At 39.8% G+C, this 22,590-nt stretch overlaps 2 protein-coding genes across 2 annotated transcripts in view; both read right to left on the minus strand.

Annotated features, from left to right (window-relative positions):
- Positions 1-1,615: 1,615 nt before the first annotated feature.
- Positions 1,616-5,192, minus strand: pomk (protein O-mannose kinase). The gene is made up of 3 exons (XM_071903604.2): positions 5,063-5,192; positions 3,386-3,681; positions 1,616-2,698 (listed from the first exon to the last, which is right to left on the minus strand). Exons 2-3 carry the CDS (start codon positions 3,674-3,676, stop codon positions 1,928-1,930), a joined length of 1,062 nt encoding a protein of 353 aa, XP_071759705.1. The 5' UTR covers positions 3,677-3,681; positions 5,063-5,192; the 3' UTR covers positions 1,616-1,927.
- A 1,681-nt stretch (positions 5,193-6,873) lies between these two features.
- The window catches only part of LOC139915120 (phospholipid-transporting ATPase IA-like), a 49,421-nt gene continuing 33,704 nt past the window's right edge, over positions 6,874-22,590 (minus strand). Inside the window, exons 24-35 of the mRNA XM_078289666.1 lie at positions 18,469-18,652; positions 17,632-17,742; positions 17,255-17,329; positions 16,397-16,519; positions 15,779-15,857; positions 15,532-15,593; positions 14,451-14,507; positions 14,111-14,218; positions 12,436-12,524; positions 11,342-11,434; positions 9,938-10,029; positions 6,874-8,926 (exon numbers count right to left, since the gene is read on the minus strand). Of these exons, the coding sequence (XP_078145792.1) occupies positions 8,829-8,926; positions 9,938-10,029; positions 11,342-11,434; positions 12,436-12,524; positions 14,111-14,218; positions 14,451-14,507; positions 15,532-15,593; positions 15,779-15,857; positions 16,397-16,519; positions 17,255-17,329; positions 17,632-17,742; positions 18,469-18,652 (1,171 nt within the window). The 3' untranslated portion in view covers positions 6,874-8,828. The remainder of the gene's footprint in view (positions 8,927-9,937; positions 10,030-11,341; positions 11,435-12,435; positions 12,525-14,110; positions 14,219-14,450; positions 14,508-15,531; positions 15,594-15,778; positions 15,858-16,396; positions 16,520-17,254; positions 17,330-17,631; positions 17,743-18,468; positions 18,653-22,590) is intronic.

Below are 22,590 nucleotides of genomic sequence, written 5' to 3' on the forward strand. Positions count from 1 at the left end.
GACTCTGTTGGTGGAAATACTCAACAGCTGTGGAGTTCCCCAAGGTAGTTTTTTAGGGCCACTTTTATTTTTGCTTTATGTCAACAAAATGAAGTCTGGTGTTGTTGCCCTCTTTCTGTACGCATGACTCAGGATTGAAGTAATTTTTAAAACGTACATAATACATAGTCAGCATAAATATATGCTGATGCACAAAAAGCAATGCACCTCACTTCACTCTACTATAGGCCAACTCCTAGTGTGCTATATTTATGTGTGTAATAGTTTCAAAACAATATTTATAGTTGAAAATATTGCTTTAATGGGTTGACCTGCATTGTTTGTCTGCTTTTAAATTCAAAACAGAAATCCAACAGTTAAGAATAAAATTGAATTTATTTGTCTGGCTTGTTGCCTTATGAGCCCTGTCACATAGCTACATGCATTAGTAATATTTCATATAATACAGCCATTCTGATGTCCCTGCATGTAGTGGTATCCATTGGGTTAGAGTACTAGTCTCATTGAATAATAAAAAACATACAACAATTACTACAAGTAAGCCCTTACTTTTGTGGAAATCCTGATCTTTTTTGTGGTGCGAAACAACTCACAATTACTGCTTTGACACTGCTGGAAAACAATGGCAGCTTATGGTAAAGTGCATTCTACCAAGTCATGGCAATTTTCAGGCCCTTGATTATGGCATTCACATGTAAGAACCTTTCTTGCTATTACCTTCTACTACTTCACAAGTTTACTTTTTTTTCATAATGCCAACAAGTGTCTCAAATTTGGCATATTTGGCAATATTTGGCACGGTGGTAGCGCTGTCGCCTCACAGCAAGAAGGTTCTGGGTTCGATTCCCGCCTGGGTCGCTGTTGGCACTGGGGGTATGTTCTCCCCATGCCTTCGGTGCCTAGTGCCCAGGTGGACTATCTCGTGAAAAGGGGCCTTTCTGTGTAGAGTTTGCATGTTCTCCCCGTGCTCACATGGGGTTCCTCCATATAACATCGGTAAGGACCCCCACTAAAAACATGCAGAAGATCATCGCCTGACCAGTGACGACGACGACTGAAGTTGGTTCCCGGGCGCTGTACTGTAAAGCTGCCCACTGCTCCTGGCTGCCCCCCGGAGGAAGGACAAGCCTTGGATGGGTTAAAAGCAGAGACTGAATTTCACCGCGTGTGTGTGTGTGGTCGCTGCATGCAAGTGTTGTGGTGTGTTGTGACTACAATAAAGACAAGCTTGCTTGTCCGGTTTCGTTTAAAAAAATATATATATATAAATTTTGTGAGATTCATTCAGTGAATCTCATCCACAATAACACAGACACTGCAGCTACTATAAAGTTGTTCAGGTTGTCTGTTGATTTACTCAAGTACAAGTAAAAGTGCAGACTTACGGGGCATCCTGGCGGCTCAGTGGTCTAAAGCGCAGACCATGTAAATGTGACATTCTGGGTTCAAATCCTGCCTAAGACCATTGTCGCATGCAGTCTATGTAAAAAACAATCTTTTGAGAGTGCAGAACTGTAAGAACCTTGGTTATCTGTGTTGACGGTAGTTCTATCATGAAATGTGAGTGACAAAAGTAAACTGACACACTCAACAAGACACCCAAACACCCCAAATCTATATTCCACACGTATCTGTATTTATAAACGAGACATAATGGGAAACACTGTAAATGTAAAACTATAACTTTTGCAGAAAGAATACATTCACAGTCATATCAAGTGAGTCTCTATTCGGGACGTCCTGGTGGCTCAGTGGTCTAAGGCGCGTACCATGTAACGCAACGTCCTGGGTTCAGATCCAGCCCAGGACCTTTGTCACATGTCATCCCCCTCTCTCTCTCCCAGTCGTTCCTGTCTCTCTACTTTGAACTATCCAATAAAGGCAAAATGCCCAAAAAATAATCTTAAAAAAAAAGTGATTCTCCATTCTACAGCATGTCTCTAGAGCCAGCACTATCTCGCACCATATTGGTATAGACCGATCTGTAGACCCTCAAAACGTCCAGAGCTGAAGGGCGAAGCTTGGGGTCTCTCCTCTTACACTCCTCGTGGATCTGAAAGAGATGGAAGTGGACCACATCGCCTCCGGGTACCCTTCCCATCAGGTACCGCGTCACGTCTGGGATCTTCCAGATGTCTGTCCTCTCGTTGTATCCGGGCATGAGCTCGTCCAAAAATGGCTGACCGTCTTCGCTGAATGGCCACAGCTGCTCTGGAGCCACAAAGTCCCCGGTGAGCTCGCGGTGGCCACATTTAGCCAACAGGTCTCTGGATGCATCTACCTCGGGCAGGGCGTCCAGGTCGTTGACCACCAGGTGGAAGTCGCTGGTCAGCAGGAACTGGGAGAGGCTTTTCTCTAGGCTGTTAGAGTCACACATGACCCGACAGCCTGCCGGGCTATTGTGGAGGTAATGGAGGACAGAGATGTAGTCCACGGCCAGCCTCAGTCGGACCTGCCAGGTATCGTGTTGCTGGTGCCGGTCTTGCGCCAGCACACCATCCAGATTAAGCAGGGAACCCAGCGGGTGGTACTCAGTGACCAGGCTGTGGTCCTTGGGGCAAAACCCGACCAACTGCACCACCTGGGGCCCCTGCAGGGCCCGCAACATGGCCAACCCATGGAGGAAGTCCTCCAGGTACTCTGGAGAGGACAGCTTGGACAGAGCCACTTTCTGACCCCTCCACTCAGACAGATATACCTGGGGAAAGAAAAATGACTCTGCTCAGGTCAATACAGCAAGAGTTAAAGCTACACTACGCACATTTGTATGTTGGCAGGCAGCTCCAAATGGCCAACTGTTTGAAAACTGTTTTGAACAGCCACAAATCCTGTGTGGAGTCAATAAACTGCACACAGCACGTTCATATTTGTGAACCTGGCCGGTCTGTGACGCTTTCTACCAAAGGATAACAAAGAGACGAGAGAGGAAAGATCTGTAAATTAACGCTTTCTTATGCTTTCTCATTTGTAATATTGCATATAGGCCTAGCGTGATTTTCTGTATTTCACTAGTTTCAATCTGCATATATTTGGTATATTTTCCTATCGTACGTATTTATTTATCATTCACTTTTTATCTCAGCATGTTCGACTGCTATTATTCTACACACCCCCATAATGGTGTAATTCATATTTTTGCATAATGTTCATTCATGCAATTCCACTCAAAATGTTCTTGACATGTTAGATTTGTTAGTTGCGTGATATTTTACAACCCCCATTTGCTATATAATGGTATTTTTTCTTTGCTGTTTCTTTGCTATTACTATTTTCCTGTAAGTTTCATCTCATCTTAAACTAAGTAAATGAATTCAAAACAAAATGAATGGCAGCATATTTTGAGCCACTACCCGAGAACCAGTTGGGAAGGTGGAGGTCGGTGTACCTGCTTTACTGCTCCCTGGCCGATCAGCTTCAACTTGCGAACTTCATCGCTTATCTGCGGACACTGGAGCCAGGGCGAGCAGTTTTTCATGGCGGCCATTTTAAAGTGTCCAGGCGGACAACCCACATGGGAGGACATGGGGTGCTCATCAGTATGATACAGCGAGTCCAGATACAGGTAGATGAACACATTGCTGAGGAGCAAGGCAACAAGGCACACCAACACCACTGGAACACTGCGGGAGGTAGCACTGCTACTAGTACTGCTACTCCAGCCCATGCTGCTCTGCATCTGAACTGGGGAACAAAGGGGTTGCAGGATAATAAAATTGGCAGCTACAGCTTAATTTAAAATAGGGCGGGGCAATAATTCAACGTTATTGTATATCATATTTCAGTAGTATCATATGGTGATGAAATAGTGATAGCTATCATGATACACAATTCTGAATTAATGATAAAAAGAAAATACTCATTAAACTATTCTGCGAAATGAGATCTGATAAAAATTTATCGCACTTTATATTACCATGCAGTTCAATGCGATGAACATCAGTTTAATTATTTAACACATGATTTTTCATCTCTTAGCAGATATTGTTTATCAATATTGAAATAATTTATTGTAATCATCGTGAGTGTTATTTTGTCCATATTGCCAAGCCCTAATTTAAAGTCAAAGTGCTTCCTAAAGCTACTTTGACAAGTAGTTTAATTACTGTATATATAATACCGGTATACTTGTATAACACTTAAAAAAAAACAGAGCTTGCAAAGTGCTTTAACAATCAAATAAAAGCAAACAACATACTCAAGTAGTCTAAAACAGGTACCACAAGATAACAGATAAAAATAGAAGGTAAAAATGATGGAATTATAAAAATAATGGAATAATAGACATCACATAAAAAAGCAAGTCTACCAAAACGGGGATTTAATGTGATTTGTAAGATGACAGTGATTCTGCTAACCTAAAAGGCCATGGAGCTGTGAAGGCAAAAGCTACAGCACGTGCCATTTCCTGTATTTAAATCCGTTTAAAATCTGGCAACATAATGTTGACTTGCTTATCGGCAAATGTACATTAAAAATAAAACCCAAGACCTTAATCGTTAAGATGCACTCTTCAATTCGGCATACATTCAATACACCAAACAGCACTTATTTCAATAAAAATCCCACTTTTATAACCGGTTTGCCTATTGTTCCACCATCTCCTCCACCAAAACAAATGCGGTAGCAAGAAGAGTACACATTTTAAAAGTTGAAATTTTATTGAAATAAGTGATGCTTGGTGGATTGGATATACGCCGAATTGGAGAGCATCTCCGTTTAATTTTAAAAAGGCCTTGAGTCATACTCTGAGTTACGCACTTTAGCCGATAAGTAACAACATGTTAAATCGACAGATTTTTAATGGAATTCAGCGTACTGTTCTCCCCATACGAGGGAACGGGACGTATTGAGGCTAGTCTTAAACCTACACTTGATTGGTAAGTGAATGACTTAAATCTTAAACGTGGAAATCAGCACGTCAGTTCATTTAAGTCACACTGCAGGGAGTAAAACCACAGTTTATGCGTGTGAAGGCTTGTCTGGGACAGCAAGCTAAAAGTCCAGCGAAATTAAAACCAAACATACAGGCAAAATTACTGTTCAGTGTCATTAAACTCCATACCTGCTACAACCTGTGTTCACATGGTGACACGATTCCGCACACGTTTCATTACAGTAAAAACCCGTCCAGTGCAAATGTCTGAAACACTATTTCCAAAATAAACACACATTGCTGTTCCCCCAGCGGCTTGTGCTCCGCCAGCCTGAAGAAGAATAACATTTCCGGTCCGACTTTTTCAGAATAAAAGCCTAGGTTAATTTCTACAAATGCACACTCAAAAACGTCTTTTTGCACAATAAATAAATTAATAAACAAACAAATAAGCAAGAAAATACAACTATACAATCTGTACAATGTTTTTCTATGATAAAAATGAATATGTTATAATATTTTTGTTGAAAGTTCCCCTCTACATTTAAACAGAGATTTGTCATTTTTTGGACTACACAGATTAAACATTACACAGGTCACCTTTCATTATGTCAAGTTATATGTCAAAACACTCCTACAGACCTGTACTTTCACAACACACTAACATTTAGGCCCAATCGATTTAAGAAAATCATGGCAGGCCCTCAAAGTCAGCCATACTGTAACACTGACATAGAATAAAGTGGACATTGCACAATCACCTTTCATTGCTACTGCAAAAGTTATCTGTCAAAAATACTCCTACAGACCTATATGTCGATTTGTTTGTAGTCTATGTCCAATTTGTTCTGTATGTTTTCTGCACAGTGTAATGAAGCTTTTCTAGTTAATATCGCATTTTTCATCATTATTGTGACATCGAATATGAATCTGGTTCCTCACTTATTCGATTTGACGATTAAATACAAATGAATATGTTTAAACAGTAGGCTATTTCTACACGTTTAAAATATCGCGCTTTTATTGTGAAGGCTAAACGCCCAAACCGGACGTCTCATTTCTCTAGCTCATCTCAGTTTTTGCAGCGTATAAAAACACTTCCGGGTCGAACTCGGTCGGATTGAGAAGGGGTTTTAATTTCTCTATTTCTCACACTTCTTTTTCTTTTCTTTTTACTTTTTCCTCTTAAGCTATATTTGGCCGGTCCCGACTTACGTTGTTTTGTTCTTCTTTTTATATACACTGCTCAATATGTAAGTGTATGAAATGCCTCTGATGCAAAAAGTGCTTTGTTTATATATATATATACACACACACACACACACACACACACACACACACACACACACATATATATATATATATATATATATATATATATATATTATATGAAGCATGCCTGAACACTTTCTGTTAATGTGAATACAATGCACATTTTTCACATCATATATACTGTGAATTCCTACTGTTTTCTTCATATTGTCATATCCTTTAATGTAATAACACAGATATCCAGATATTTTGTAAATTTTTCACTAATCTCATATGCATATGTTTGACATCTATGTTATATTTTCATTTCGTACATGTTTTTTCAATCTCTTTCTTTGCCTCAGTATTTTCTGCTGCTGTTGTTTTACACACCCTCATAATGCTGCAGTTCATATTTTCCATACTTTCATTCCTGTATTTCTATACTTAACATGTTCTAGTTTTGAAATTGCTAGTTGTTTAATACGCCCATTTGCTCAGTTCTTATCTTCTAATTTAATTTTCTTTGTTGTATCCTATTATTAGTATTTGCTGCTGCAACGTCCCAATTCTCCCAGATAGATTATTAAAGTTTCATCATATTTTATAAGAAAATAACTATTTATCAATTTCACACTTTTCTTATTGGAGCAGTGTACAGTAGGATAACATTCAAACATGATTCAATACCCTTAGAAAATATTGAGAATAGAAGTTTATTTGTAAACTTGCATTTATGCATATGACATTTAGGCACTAATATATAAAACATTGAATTCTGCTTGCTTCTTTTACACTCAAAGAAACTAAAAAAAAACAAAAAAAACAAACTTAACAGTAGCACAAAACTATTGAAAATATGGTTAATAATTAATCTACAAAAGTATTCCACAATTTCTTAACATGTTGCCAATTATAAAATAATGCAATACTGTTTCAGGGTGGACATCACAAATGTACAGTTCTCTGACACCTTAGTTGCCTAGATGTGACATTGGGGACAGAGCATTTTATTAGCAAGGGTGGAAGTAACTAATTACATCTGATCATGTTACTGTAATTGAGTAGCTTTTTTGTGTACTTTTTTAAGTATTTTTAAAGTCTGTGATTTTACTTTTACTTAAAGCAATATTCCACTTAGTTTTAACATGGGGGTTATTTGTCTCTTGACCGCCATGAAAACCAGAATATAAACTACTCACCAAGATCAGATGCAGCTGGACAAGTTTGTAGTGTTTGAATGAAGCTATGAAAATATCCTGAAAACAGACATTTAACATGTTTGTGAACAAATTAAACAACAGATCCCACTTTTAAGACAATAAAGCAGTCCTGGGTCCGTCCTCATTTTGCATTTCCGGTCTCCCAAACAGGAACTATCTCTCCTAAATGGTATCCCTCCACTATGTTCTCTTCTATCAATAAAAATGCTATTTGGCGAAAATATGTTCTAAAACGTTGGACCCACTATCCATTGAAAATCACAGCAGCAGGATCTGTTGTTGAATCTGTTCACCAACGTGTTAAATGTCAGTTTTCAGGCTATTTTCGTGGCTCATTCAAATGAATGGGAAGTAAAATCTGACGCTACAAACTCGTCCGGCTGCATCTGATCTTGGTGAGTAGTTTATATTCTGGTTTTCATGGCGGTCCAGTGCCAAAGCATGGGACGGAGTTAAGCAGGTTGAAGGGCAACAACATGAGTTTGTAAGGAAGGGGCAAAACAGAAGCAGTGATGAAACATGACTGTAGTCAAACAAACCACAATCACACCATCACCACACTTGCTTTACTCTTCTGCAGTCTTACCTTTTACCATACTAATCTGTGGTAAAGACAAACTACAGGCACACACACATTTCAATTTCCAGGTACTATATTAATTACGTGCCATGAAAGAAAGACAGAAAGAAAAAAATGGACGGCAAACCATGTGAAATATAAATACCACCATATTATAATATGCATTTGTAAAAGCTGTGATGAAACAAAAATGATACTAAACACTGTTCGGAGTGTGGAATGCAAAGGGATGGATGGGTCCCAGCTAATTTTATAACAGTAGGCTACTGAAAGGGCAAAAAGGAAGAATCTTAGTCGAATGACATTCAAAAATAATAAAAACATAATCCCTTCAGCTCATTAAATGTGTACAAACATTCTTGAATAAGCAGCATCATAGGGTCTCAATTTCAAGTATGAAAGTGTAGTGGTGAGAATTATTTAATAAAAACTGACGTGAGATTGTGACAATATTAATACAAAATGCCTAAGATCAGCTCAGACATGTTTCTACCCATCAAATATATTCAACAACAGAGCTGGGACAGCACCGCTGCAGATGTTAAAAACAAGTTCAGATGCTTCAGTAGTAAAAAATAGTGCTTTAAACAAATTCATAGTGGATGGAAATTCAAACACGCAACATTTGTCTCCGGTAGATGTAATTCATCCCTTCTCATGCATTCAAATCCTTGATCTTGGCATGAGCTTCGAAACAATGCCCACTATTTTCAGAGCCAAAATTGAATGTATAAATCCATGCAGTGTGGGATAAAGAATCACAGCACAGTGCACATTTTTGTCTCTTAAACATCAGTGATCCCATTTTAGGCGGCCTTCTTGTGGCCCTCCTACAATAAGAAGGGGTTATTAAAGTAGTGCAGTGTAAATGGAGGGTGCGGTCGAGCAGCGGCGCCGGGCTTTACCCCCGTAAAGCCGCCTGTTTGGTTGTGTCGTAGGATCGGACGACGTCCGACTGGGAAACGGCCCCGTTTTCATCCTGAGAGAAGGCGTAGCCATCTGTACAACAAACAGAATGTTAGAGACTAGAGTTTTAGTTCTAACAATGAGACGGATGTGGGAATATGAAGAAATATATAGATATGTGAATTTGCAGGATAAGCAAAATGTGCGTTCACATTAACAGTACAGAAAGGCATACTTGTGTGTAGAAAGGTTCCAGGTGTGTAAACGTGTACTGCAAAAAACTATATACCTTATCAATATATTGACTTTACTAATCTAGACAACATGTATAAAATGTGGATATGGATATGTGCTAGGGCTGCACAATTAATCATATATTAATCGAGACTATAATAGAGCGACCAACTGACCGACTGCGATCCATACCAGAAGAAAAATGTGAAGAATGTTTTCTGGCTTGTGAGAATACATTTATAGCATGACACTTAGAAAAGGAACAGGAGGACACATAAACTACGAGCACAGCTAAGGTGTGTTAGAGTAACATGACAATCTATTGAGCGCTATACAAACAGTGGATGACTGTACAGGAGCCTTGGATGGTCTAGGATTATAAATACGAGGTTTAAGCCAACTACATCACCACCTGACTGACCTTCAGACCGGGAATGACAACGTCACCCCTTGCATGCCTGTCGGCGGATGGAGGAAAGAATGGCATTGTGGGAGATGAGGTCACATAGTCAAGCGCTGAGTGGTGAAAGTGGTGAAAATGGCTTGATTGAGCATTTGAAGGTTTTCAGGGTTCCTACAGTTTCAATTATAAATTCCATACTTTTTCCAAACCTTCATTTCTTGATTTGAAGATTTTGGTGTTCAGTTTGATTTACATCGATAGCTTGCCCCTACTAATGACGGCATATCACTCTATAGAGGAAAATTGTTCTCCATAGGGGCAAATATTTCAAAATGTGAGATAACATGGGACAATCAAATTATTTTTTCCAGACTTTCCACACCTGTGTAGGAACCCTGGGGTTTGGATTATTTGATTAAATAGTCTTTCCACAGATCCAACAGAGTGTGCATGGGTATTGGACTCACGCAGCATGTTTTGTTGGACGTCGTCTGTGTGATGCGTCGGCTCAGAGCCTCTTTGAAATGCGTCCTTCAGCAGCTGTGCTCTTTCTGCCAAGCTAGAAATGTCAAAGCCAAAGGAGAGGAGTAAATTAAACTGCCCAACTAAACATATAAAGACAGGCAAAAGCATTAGCATGGAAGACTACAAGACACAAAAAATGGATGGAACATTTTTAGTTATTGTTACTTTGCACTGCAACAATAGCATCAACAAACTCTCACTCTCTCTCTCTCACTCTGCCCCAGAAAACAACTGCATAAAAGATGGCACCCGCAACAACAGACTAGTATAACATCTGAAGCAGGGTCCTGCACACAGGACCTGAGCCTCCTTAGGAAACAGAGGCGGCTCTGTCCCTTCTTGTACAGGACCGTGGTGTTATTGGCCCACTCCAGCCGGTTGTCTAGCTGCACCCCCAAGTACTTGTAGGTCCCCACCACCTCCATGTCCTCACCATCAATAGCAAAAAGAGGCAGAGGGGCCTTAGTCCTTTTGAGGCCCCCCACCATCTCCTTTGTCTTAGAAATGTTGAGCTGCAGTTGGTTCTATTTGCACCACTCAACAAAGTCCTCTACCAAGCTCCTGTACTCTTCCTGCCCTCCCTTAATACACCATTATTACTGTGCAGTGCAGTGGGAATATGGGCTCTGATTGGTCGATTGACAGCCAATCGTGATGCTGGACAACTTTACCCCCAAACAAGAACGACCTACACCAAACCTAACACATAAAGGGTGCCACTCATTTAAATGCGAAGCACCCTACACAGTTCAGCAGTATTGCAGAGTCAGGACTGTGACTTCCGCAGTGGTTCTAAATGGATGCTTTTTATTATAAGGGCTATCTATCCCTGTTTTGTTTCTTTTTCAGTGGAGTAGAATGGAAGATTTTCATATTTCTAGCAGTGTATCAAATCTTCCCATTGCTGAATCGTTCCTCTGCTCAAAGACAACTTTCCAGTATCGTATCTTTAACTGTATATCAAGATTCATATCAAAATCGGTCTAAGGAGAGATTCACATTCCTAATACAAATACAAATACTGCCCCGCCCAAGGTTTCTTCCATTTTTTTTCCCAAATATGATTTTCTTGGTAGATTTTCCTGAGGGTCTAAGGTTGGTTAGGCTAGTCTTAACTAGGTAGGCCTTTTATGTCTTTTCAACACTTTTCAACTTTATATACTATATTGAATGCTGTATTTCAGTTTTTTGCTTTGGGATTGATTGTTGATTAGTTGGATCTAGGTTGGCTCGTTCTCTGTTAAGTTTATTTATATAGTCCTTCATCACAAAAGCATATCTCAAAGGACTTGACGCAAAAATGGAAATTGATGAACCATGTGGACACACTGATTGAGATAAGTCACCTTTTCCTGTGTACTGCGGTTCCTGGGTCCTGAGAGCTGGCCTCCAACTCCTGAACCTCATCCAGCAGAGTCTTCCACATCGACCTCCTCACTCTGGAAGGAGAAGAGAGGAAAAACTTTTTAACCACTCAGACAGGACCGGGTGTTCATGTGTGTGTATGCACTGCCAAGTGGACCTGCCAGCTAGGGTCAGACCAATATATTATACTGGATTGCTTGTAGATTCATGCATGGCAAAATGTAGCCATGTTTAGTTTTGGAACTATTTGAGGGGAGCAACCACGTATTCATCCGCTGTGCAGTGATTTTTAGCTGTACAGTCTCCCAATTTTCATGCCATTTCACCCACTTTATATGAAAGGAGTCATGTTTTTGTAGAGCGTGCTGGTGCTTCATGATTTGCATGATGCATGGAATGCTCATAATATATTTATATAACAATATAGGGGATAATTTGAAGTTTTTAATGTAATAAAATACAACGCATGTGAAACACTTTCCCTGTCACACATGTAAGCTACAATTAAATTATTTACCGCCTTTAAATTTTGTTCTCTCACCCTTTTGTTTTGCTTTTTTAGCTAGTAGCAGACGTAAACCTGCCCACGCATGTCCTTAAGATACATATGACAAAAAAAAAAAACCTTCGAAAATTTCAAAGGAGAGAAAAGAAAAGGTTGAAGGGAGGTTAAGGTTGAAGTAACGCAGTAACGGAGCGTTACTGGGATTAGTAACTTTAATGTGATTACTGAATTTGAAATTGTAATCCCTTACACTACTCGTTACTGTAAAAAGTAATCACATTACTGTAAGACGTTACCGCCCAACACTACTCAACAGTGTGTGCTAAAGTGTTAGCATGGAGCACCAGTGCCAACAATCTACAGGGACACAAATGATTTTGGTGTCTACGTTCTCATCACTAAACAGCTAAGTTGACCAACGGGACAATCTACCAAAAAACTTGGTGTATTCCTTTAAGACTTTGCCCTTTTGACTTAGGAGTAGTCTTGGACTTGTGAGACTTCGGACTTGGTTGTCTATATATGGTTATGTACTCTATCTGTTCAGACAGAGAAGAGACTTCTGCTCACACTGTGAAGACCACGTCCAACAACAGCGATGTGGCGGGGATGAGGAGCAGAGTCATCCAAAACACTCCTGAGGTGAACATCATATCTGCCTGAAACACACACACACACACAGTAATGTCATTCAACAAAACCACACCAAACCAAAAAAATACTAGCCTCAAAATGATATCATCACGATTAGTGTTCAACCAGTATAGGATTCTGGAGCCCGATATCGATAGTGATATTTTTAGACTGGAACCACTGATAGCTGATATCTTGTGCCAATATTCAATATTTTTACATTTGACTATTTTCATACAAAAAAAAAAAAAAAATTCCAAGTATTCAGCATTGCCCCCAGAATTTTATGTCTTGCCAGGGTGGAAAAGACAACATTTAGACACTAAAACTCTCCATTGAAGGCCAGGATGCTGCTGCTGCTAATAATAATAACGACAGTAATAATAATAATAACTAGGACTGCAAGCAGTCATGGACTGGGCCGGCCAGATGTAGCGTAAGCGAAAAAGAAAAAGAAAGTAACAAGTCATGAACTTGTTGAGCTACTGTATTTATTGGTGGTTTGAAGAGAGGAGGCTTCACACTATGACTGAGGCAACCAGCAGGGTGCATGATAAGATCTGCGCATCCATATTAAGGCAGATGTCAAACTAGTGTCAAATATTCAGTTTTCAACATAAAATTCTGAGCATTTGCGTATTTTATCTAGACAACATACAGATGTCTGTAATTTATTTTTACAAAGATTGAATGCTCCATAAGCAAAAAACTGATGTTTAAAGATGCTCTATTTTCCATTGACTACAGTGGTTTCCATAAGGGCAGACTTAAAATCATTTTTAGAAGATAGAAGTCTGAAGATTGGACATCGAATAAGCAGCAATTTACAGTGGCTGTGTACAGTACCATTTACAGTAAAACATTTTGATCTACTGTGGGCTCAATTTTTGATCAAATTAAAAACCCCACAACAGTTTTATTTGTGCATACCTAAGGATGCTCTGTAGCGATTTTCAAGTAATTTGTGCAAAGTATATGGGACTAGTTTTACAGTTTTTAATAAAAACAAAGTGGTGGACTTCATAATCAAGTATAGGTACCGGCGTATGAAAGTTTTGTCTTGTTTGGACCGATAACCTCAGAAAATTACAGAGCTGCAGCATGTACTGTTGATTTTTTATGATCATCTGGACTATTTGCCCCATACTTTAGTGAGTGTCGTTTGGCATGGGCCTGAATCTATGTGCCATGTTTGGTGTATTTTGATGCATGGGAAGGCAGTTTTAGTAAGAAAGAAAGAATAATAATAATGCATAAAAATACAATAGGGACTGGCAGCAGAGCTGGCCAGTCCTTAATAATAATAACAATAATAGTTAATGTGTACTATGTGGAATCCAATCAAAATGTCTCAGTACAGTCAGTTAAGGTAAATGGCTTCCCATAGACAACCAGTATAGTATTGATCAATTACAATAAATATGTAATCAATTAAACTGCATTATATCCATCATATCGGAGGTCGACAACACTGACTGGACAATATCAGATTTTTATTGTAAGGCCAGTATAGACCCCAATCATAAAATTAGTTACCCACAATAAATCAAAAATAATGTTGTGGACGTGCCAGTGCGATGACTATGTGAATGCTCAGTCATGTGAACGGTACCTCTCCAGGCATATCTGGTGCAATAGGGATGGCTGGCCACAGGTTGGAGTAGAGCCAGAGGAACAGGAGCCACAGACAGATGCTGCCCCATAGAGCAACATGGCTAAACTGAAAGAGGACAGATAGACGACTGAGTAAACACTAGTGAACTGACATGGAATGAAATGGTGAAATACGAATTGAGCAAATGAGACAAATTTAAACATAATACATTAAAGTATATTACACAGTGTCTGGGAGGAAAAGCACAAAGATGTCTATGGAGAAAATGAATGGGAAATTTCCTTGCGCAACCAGGGTCACAGAAAAAGGGGGAGGGCATTTTTGAGCTCTAACGCACCGCGGTCCATGACGAGGTCTCCAACCCCGCTTTCAGACAAACTGTCACAACCACACACTGGAGGAAGGGAAAGAGAGGAGAGACGGTGAAAGGGAAAAAGCGATGACTTTTCTGAACACCACCATCAGTCTGAAAGGGTGAAGGCTAAGACAGCTGAAACACATTTAATTCACTGAAATGCTCATTGTACAACTGTAGCTGAATACTACATGAGGTTGAAATATCTGCAAAACTGACATTACATTCCATCCCCACCCCCTGATTCATTTTCCTTTTAATTAGTCGGCATCCTCTCATACTGAGCTGCTTAGATAAGAAATGGTAGAAAAGTTTACTTTACTTTTTCTGGGTGGAAGTACTCCTACTACTTTGATGAGAAATGGTAGAGACTGTCTCAAACCCAACACTGGTTGTTGAGAACTATTTAGGAATGTATAATCAGAACGTATGTATAATGTGGCACTCTCTCTCGTCTCTCTGTCCTTTGCTACAGTCTCAGCCAGAAGGAAGGGGCTGAGCACTGTCTTTGGACAGCTCCAAAACCTTTTCTATATTCAAGTCGAAGGGAAGAGGCTGCCGAGTGGCCGCTTTGGAAAATACGCAGTGCCAGGCATCTTTTCAGGCAGAGTGCTTTCTCAAGTTGACAAGATTTCAACTTTTTAGAGAAGGTCATGTGACGTTGACCACTTTTTGTGAGCTGACCAATCAAAACAAAGAGGAGGTGGGGTTTCACGCTACGTAGGCAGCTGACAGTTTAGGACAACAAAAACAGAGTGAAAATGGAGAAAGTAGCAGTAGTTATGTTGATACTAAAATTGCTACTCTGATCATCAAGAGTAAATATGGGAGTAAATTGGCTATGTTGTGGAGTTTCTGCTACGTTTTTGAGAGTAGTACCTAAGTTCTGTTTGCTGACAGTAGAAGGTATTGCAAGCTAGTGTATGTCGCACGGCTCGCTTTTCATTACCAGCACAAAATACAGTTGAGACACCTCTCTACAAAAAAGTGTAATACTATGAACCTGTCCATTCTTACAATTAATCCACAATGCTCCAATGTATTCCTCCGATGTAAAACTTACTGTGTAAACCATATTTCCTAGCAGAAGGTAGTCAGGGGTCCTTCCACTCCATGACACAGTGTCTACAACAAACAGAGAGCATTCAAAGATAATTATTTTCTTGGTGGAATATTCCCCCAAAACAATTGTCAGCCAACTCAACAATAGGCCTGATTCTTGGGGAAATTCAGTTGTAATGAAATCAATCTAGTAGTATGGACTAGACCAGGACAATGACAGACCAAGTAGTACAAAGTGCGGAGTGTACCATGTTTGAAGGCCAGCAGGGGGAGCCAGAAGAGAATGGCAGAGTGGAACAGACCAATCAGACAGTGGACCCAAAACACCTGATCATAAGAAACACACAGATGAGATTTAATTCTCACAGATCTGGAAATGGATAATTCAATATTTTTCATGGATATTGCAGTCGTGGATGTTCCTTGTTCACAGTAAAACAGTGAAAATTGTTTTTCCAAAGTTGTATTTAGAAAAAAAGTTGCCTCTGATACGGCCAGTCAAAGTATGGTTGGGTTGTTTCATAGACATTAAGGTAATGATATAACATTGTAGAAAAAGTGAAAAATACACCCTCGTTAACATTGTATGCACATGAGCAAAGCAATTCTTTGCTACTATGAGGCTGAGGACATTAACTGATCCAATCTCTGATGAATTCTGCAAAAACAGCTGGGTCAGACCCATGACAAGCTAAATTTCAAATGTGATCAATGATAAGTAACTCATGAAGCTGGATTCAGGCAACACAAGGTATACAAGCTTTTTAAAATATAAATGTCTTACCATTACCACCCAGGACCCCTCAAGGTCCATTAATACATCTGCACAGCAAACATAAATACTATATGGTTGATTCTAGTAATACCTTAGTGTTGAATCCCTGGGCGTTCTGTGAGGTCTTATAGAGCTCAGGGTACTTTAGCATGGTTTCTTTTCTGCAGCAGCGCTCAAATATACCCAGGGCTAGAGGAGGCATAGCTGTGAAGATCTGTCACACATACAAAGTCATAGTATTAATTTAAAGGGGTTCCACTGCATTGGTCAATAACTCCACCATTTTTTGACCGATTCCTTAGCTACTTTCAAACAAAGTATAGGCAAGTCGAAGAAGCTTGCATACCAAATTTTGTGTCATTCTGAATTAGCAACAACTTCAAAGGGCTGTCATTTCCTCAAATCTCAACATATCATTATGTGGTTTGACATGTTGTTTGAATATGATGTTTCTGACCACCCTAACATATTTCAAACTGACTGATTACTATGGCATGCTTTTATAAATCAATTGAACTTTTTGTGGCAAACTTGAAAAACTCATTGGTCAATAACTCACCATTTTTTGATAGGCGGAGCTTATGGGTCCTAGAGGCAAAATTGTTCAGCATAATCAGCTACATATGTTTACCAAGTTTCACAACTCTACGACTAATGGGATGGCGGGGCTGAGCCTTAGATTTTGGGAGCTTATTATAGCGCCCCCTATGGGCCAATCGGTGCCATTTTTTGTATCCCAGTAGTGGTTGACTGGGACTATCTATATGCCAAAATGGACAAAAAGTTATCAATGTATGGCTGAGTTATTGGCCAAAATACAGAACAAAAATAATAATAATAGGAATTCCAGCAATTACAATAGGGTTCCCTGCTTCGCAGTGGAACCCTAATAATCATGTATATAATCATGTATATAATCCACTGTCACAGCACACGGTACCCAACTTACCACATTGTACAAACCAATACACCAACGTTCAAACAAGATCTGACCAGAGAACCCATTTACAAAAGCAAACCAGATCTGAAAAACAAACAAAAAAAGAAATCAAAGGGAAAAACTCAAAATCAGTCTGATGAAACTACTTTACTACTACTTTAAAATTCAATCACCATCATGCTCCAGTAGAAACCACAAAATATAGGCAGCTTAAAAATGTTTTCAGCTTCATGTAATGTCAGAACGGACATTACACTTACATGTTACCATTTGTGGCTAAATTCGATGTAAGCACTTCAGCTAAATCACCTCAAGTAGTACTGGTATGACTGGACCTAATGGTCAGAGCTGGTTAGTATAGTATTCACTAGGTGGCCATACTGTACCTCAACGATGTACAGGACTATGTTCTTGTAGAAGCAGTACAGGATGCACTTGGACACGCGGTTGTAGTTCCATGCTCCATGCACCAGCAGCAAGTTCTGCAGATGCTTGAACTGAAATCACAGAGGTGGTTGAAAAACTAAGTTCAGACAAAAGAAGGACTTTGAACCTTATTACATGGAACAGCACAGGACTCTTATTACACAGGATGCGCTTTGAAGGTCGAAACACGCGAGGCACACTGCACTGCCTTTTTGGAGTTGCAAGGCCACCGTGGCCGCGCAATGTTTGTGTGTGCGACGGTGCGCGACCTCAATCTCGTGAGGTTCATATATCTTTTGTATTGTGCTGATATTTTACAATGAATTGAATTTTCACACAATTTTAGCTCGATTTTCACTGAAACTCCCTCAGTCCTTAGCTTCACAAGCCAGACAGTTCAATCACAGTTTTGGAGGCTGATCCAAGTGGAGCGATGTAAGCGAGACGCAACGCAGCAGAAAACGACAGCATTAGCTGTGTCAATGAAGCAATATAATCAGAGTAAGAGCAATAGTCGCATTATTTGTTTGCATGCAAACGTAGCCAAAGTATAGTTGTTTAGCGATATCTGACCATGATAAACCTACAGACTGATACCCCTGAAGCTGTTGAGCAACACACCACACTGAAAAGATTTCTCTTGTCAGACATCTGATATAAAAATAATAATACTAAAAACATATTCACAAGCTGTGGTCAAGTAGGAGCCTCCTTACATCGGAGGTGGATGACACTGACTGGCTAATATCCCATTTTAATAAAATACAATTTTAATAAAAGGTCAGGGGCACTGTTACCTGGGCAATGGAGTAGTCGGAGGAATTGGCGGCCTGCAGGCCCTCATGGCCGGAGATGCCGACGCCGACGTGAGCCGTCTGGATCATGCCCACGTCATTGGCGCCATCACCTATGGCCAAGGTTATGACTTTCACTTGACTCTTTACCAGGTCAACCACCTCCGACTTCTGCAAGGGGGACACCCTGGGGAGGAGATGCCAACACAAGGCCTGGGTTAGATATGACCATAAATGCCAATGTCTGCTGCCGTCATTTCATGTTGGGATCACAGATGCAGCAGAGCAACAACAGCCAGGTTTGTGTTTGCTTGTGTGTTTTTCTTCAGTGGTTTTTGTTATTTACTTCAGGTTTGGGTGAGCCATGCATCAACCGGTCTCCCCCCTAACATTTTTCGTTTTAAGTCAATGGCTTCAATCAGGAAACTGAACTCTTGGCACAATAAAGAGGATACTTTATATATTCATTCATAGGCACAGAGCTGACAAGACAGACAACAAACTAGGCTACTGCGCAACTTGAGAAAAAGGGATAGGAAATGGAAATGTTGGTGAATTTAAACCTGCAATAAGTGATAACAGACCTTATAACCAATCCTGAAACTAATGTGTGCTATGTGGAGATTTCATTGAGACATAATGATATAAACCAATATCCACACAGCAGCAGCTGTGTTGCTGTTTTCACCTCTTTTCTAAAGCTTGTTGTCAAAACCCGGCCCGACTCGAAGCTCCTTCAGAAGGTCCATTCAGTAGCTTTTCATTTTTTTAAAACTAGCTTGTCTCCTCCCTCGCTGTTTGAAAGCGGCGCTCTCCCCCTCCCATCCCTGAAAAAAATTCTGGTAATGGCGGAATCGATGAAGCGAGTGAGTAAACTTGTTCAACTAGTAAACTTGCTACCTACCTCTTCACTTGTCATTGTGGGACCTTCAGCGGGAGAAAAATCTGGCAAAGCAAGAGTTTAGCTTAGCTATTAGCCTTTATGCACGGTTTGTCCTTAGGGCTTCCATAATCCAGTAGTTTTGTTGTGCTTTATTTACAAATGTGTTGTGGTTTCTGTCACCCTCTAGTGGTTGGAAAATCGCTTATTGCAGGTTTAAATAAAAACAGATCAATAATATATTGATTTTCTATTTCTTTATTGTGTATAGATACACCCACAAATCAAAATAGTATATTTCCACATTTCACAGACATAAGCGGGTCCAGCAGAAATAGACCAGAAGCGGAAAAAGAATGGACTGGCACAAAATAATGTGCGGCTCCCGTTCGGCTCCCGTCCAGACCCGGAGGACACAGCAACACTGAATAAAATGGATCTGGGTCGGCTCCGACTAAAAACCGTATCAAAAACGCATCTGGTGGACATTAGCCTTAACACTGTCCTAGCGCATCTTCTTGGAAAAAAGGCTAGGAGTAAAGTGGACAGCTAGTCTGAGCTTCTCCCAGACCCAATGCAGGAAAATGGTTGCACTACACCGTGTCCATCACCAAAAACAAACAATAATTAAACAATCATGCCGCATTCACATCATATGGGAAAAAACGACTTGGCGGTTCAAAGCAACAACTTGGAAGGGTTCACTCATTCAAACTCATTTAAAACCGTCACCATGATTGAAATTTTCTGTAGATTTAAGTGTAACTTTTTCACACTGAACACACCAGTGAGCGATACAGTTGAGTTCAACTTTTACATCAAATCAAACTTTGTCATGTTAACCACAAGGGGGGGTCTTGTATTTTTTTTTTACCTTTTTTTTTGGGGGGGGGGGGGGGGGGGGGGGTATTTTATTTTATTTCTTCCAAATTACATCCAATTTCTAGGCTGCCTAACAGCCTAGAAATTTGATCTTACTATTCGATATCACGGGGATATCGCGTTATTTATCGCGATATTCACAAAATATCGCGATACTCGAAAATATCGAATATCGGCCCAAGCCTAGTGTCCTGCCATGACATTTTAACAGCTGTGATCCCAAAATGACTTATGTGATACAAATTGTTCACTTTGTTTATTTGAAATTAGTATATTATTATATTATAGCTAATATATTATTATTATTATATCATTCTCTACATTTGACTGCAGATATTTCCTTGTTGCAGCAATGTCAAAATTTGGTAGAGAAATTTGGGTTCATCGCCAAACCCTGAGTTCCCAAGTAGTATTTGCCAGCTGAAAGTTGACCTGAACAGTATTTAATAATTAACTTAAATAGAAGCTCGTACCTACTGTCTATCCAATATAACATGAATGCAGCATAAATAAGAGCCCCTATACAGCACAGCCCTCCAATCACGGAAAAGGCAAACTAATGGCCAACCAGATGGCATGGGCCAGCATTTTACAGAACCAGTCAAGCCACACAACTTGAAGCAGCACCTGTCTGGTCAAGCATACACTCCTGTTTACCATTCATCAACCACTCCTAAAATGATACCTATGAGCCAATGTGGGTGTACCCAGTTGAAGTTGAGGATGAGGTGGAGGACTTTGGGTTGAATATCATTGACCAAACAGCATTCTTATCCTTTCATGTCAAGGATGTGAATAAAACTGTCGAACCAAGTTCTTGTCATCTCTTAATTTGTAATGCCATCTCTGTCCTTTATCCCTCCCAGCTTAAGAGAGAGGCAGAGAGAGAGAGAGGGAGAGAGATCCATGATGTTAGGCAGACATCCTGATCCTGATCATTGTTTTCCAATCACTCCAAACTAATGGTCTATAAATTAAAGTCAAGCTGAAGTCTGTATTTTTCAGTAAAAGTAACAGATTGGACTAGGTTGGTAGCAGCCATAGCAACACAACACAATCATCATGACAGTTGTGTTCAAAACTTCATCACTTACTCCACTGTAGAGCTAAACGTAGCTGCAGTTAGCCAGGAGTGCTATCCAACTCACATCCACAGGGCAAACACTCTCTCCAACAGTTGAATCCAAAAAGCGATTAAAACACGTCCTTTCAACACAATAACACTCACACTGCAGTTAAACATGTCTTTAAATAGCTGCGATTGAATTTCATTTCAGTTATAATAGCCCATTTGATGGTTTTTTAGGTTGCTCACACACTTCCTTATTTACTTTACTCACATCGGAAGAAGTGGAAGAACAGGCTTTTGTTGCTTCAGCTCAGAAGCGTTTTTGACATGTTTTACACGTTGGAATGCCCACATCCAAAATCATTTGTTTTTATGAATTTAATATCAACCATAAACAAACTACAGCAGATATTTCTCGCTTTTCTTATGTATGGTGATTGTATTAGTGTGAATATAACTGATAATTTTGATATTTAATACCTTGGACTGTCAACTTTGATGGATTCCCTGCTAAGTTTACCACTAAATTTGTTATGCTAGGTGAGAGATAGCCCGCAAAAAATCTCCACATATGCTATATATAATTACCACAAGGAGGTTGATGTGAACGTTATTCCCAGTTGGCAAATCGTATTTAAAGAACATCCGATAATGCACTGAACACAGCATCAGAGTACTTGAGCAGTCCAGCACCTGCTAGTTAAAATTACATATCTAATACCTCAATATACCCAAGTTTCAGGCAACGGATAATCAGAAACTGGATCTAGTGTGTGTTACTCTGTTGAAAGGATGTGCTTTAATCATTTTTGGGGTTTAACTGTTGCAGATTGTGTTTGCCCCATGGATGTGTGTTGGATTGCAGCTCTCCTGGCTAACTGAAGCTACGTCAAGCTCTACAGTGAATTAAGTGATCACAATCAATCGTCGTGATGGCAAAAACTAGGAAAATAAGACAGAGGTAGAAAATAACTGGAATTATCCTTTAAGTAAGCTATGACTTTGATCAGCCTCTGTGAGGACCAAGGATTTGCAGCAACATCGACAGATCTCTAGCACGACTTATGGTAGCCTGTTATGGACAGAAATATAAAAGTCACATTTTCACAATACAAATAATAAGCTAGCTTATTATAGAACAGACAGCAGAAGTAATAAATCATGCCGCAAAATAACCACCGCAGATATGGTCATTTTGTGCTATGGGAGAGTAAAAATCTTAATTAATGCACCTTCAAACCAGACACTGATCCTCATGGTAAGATGCTGGATAAGAGCATCAGCTTTTATGACT

Source organism: Centroberyx gerrardi, chromosome 17, assembly GCF_048128805.1.
Source record: "Centroberyx gerrardi isolate f3 chromosome 17, fCenGer3.hap1.cur.20231027, whole genome shotgun sequence".
In the NCBI taxonomy this organism is placed as follows: Eukaryota; Metazoa; Chordata; class Actinopteri; order Beryciformes; family Berycidae; genus Centroberyx; species Centroberyx gerrardi.

What these genes read in the sequence shown, in the direction of transcription:
- pomk (XM_071903604.2), bottom strand. Translation starts at nt 3,676, where the DNA reads ATGCAGAGCAGCATGGGCTGGAGTAGCAGTACTAGTAGCAGTGCTACC. An exon ending in GCCAGGGAGCAGTAAAGCAG is followed by an intron (nt 2,699 to 3,385) that starts GTACACCGACCT and finishes TTCTTTCCCCAG; the next exon opens with GTATATCTGTCTGAGTGGAG.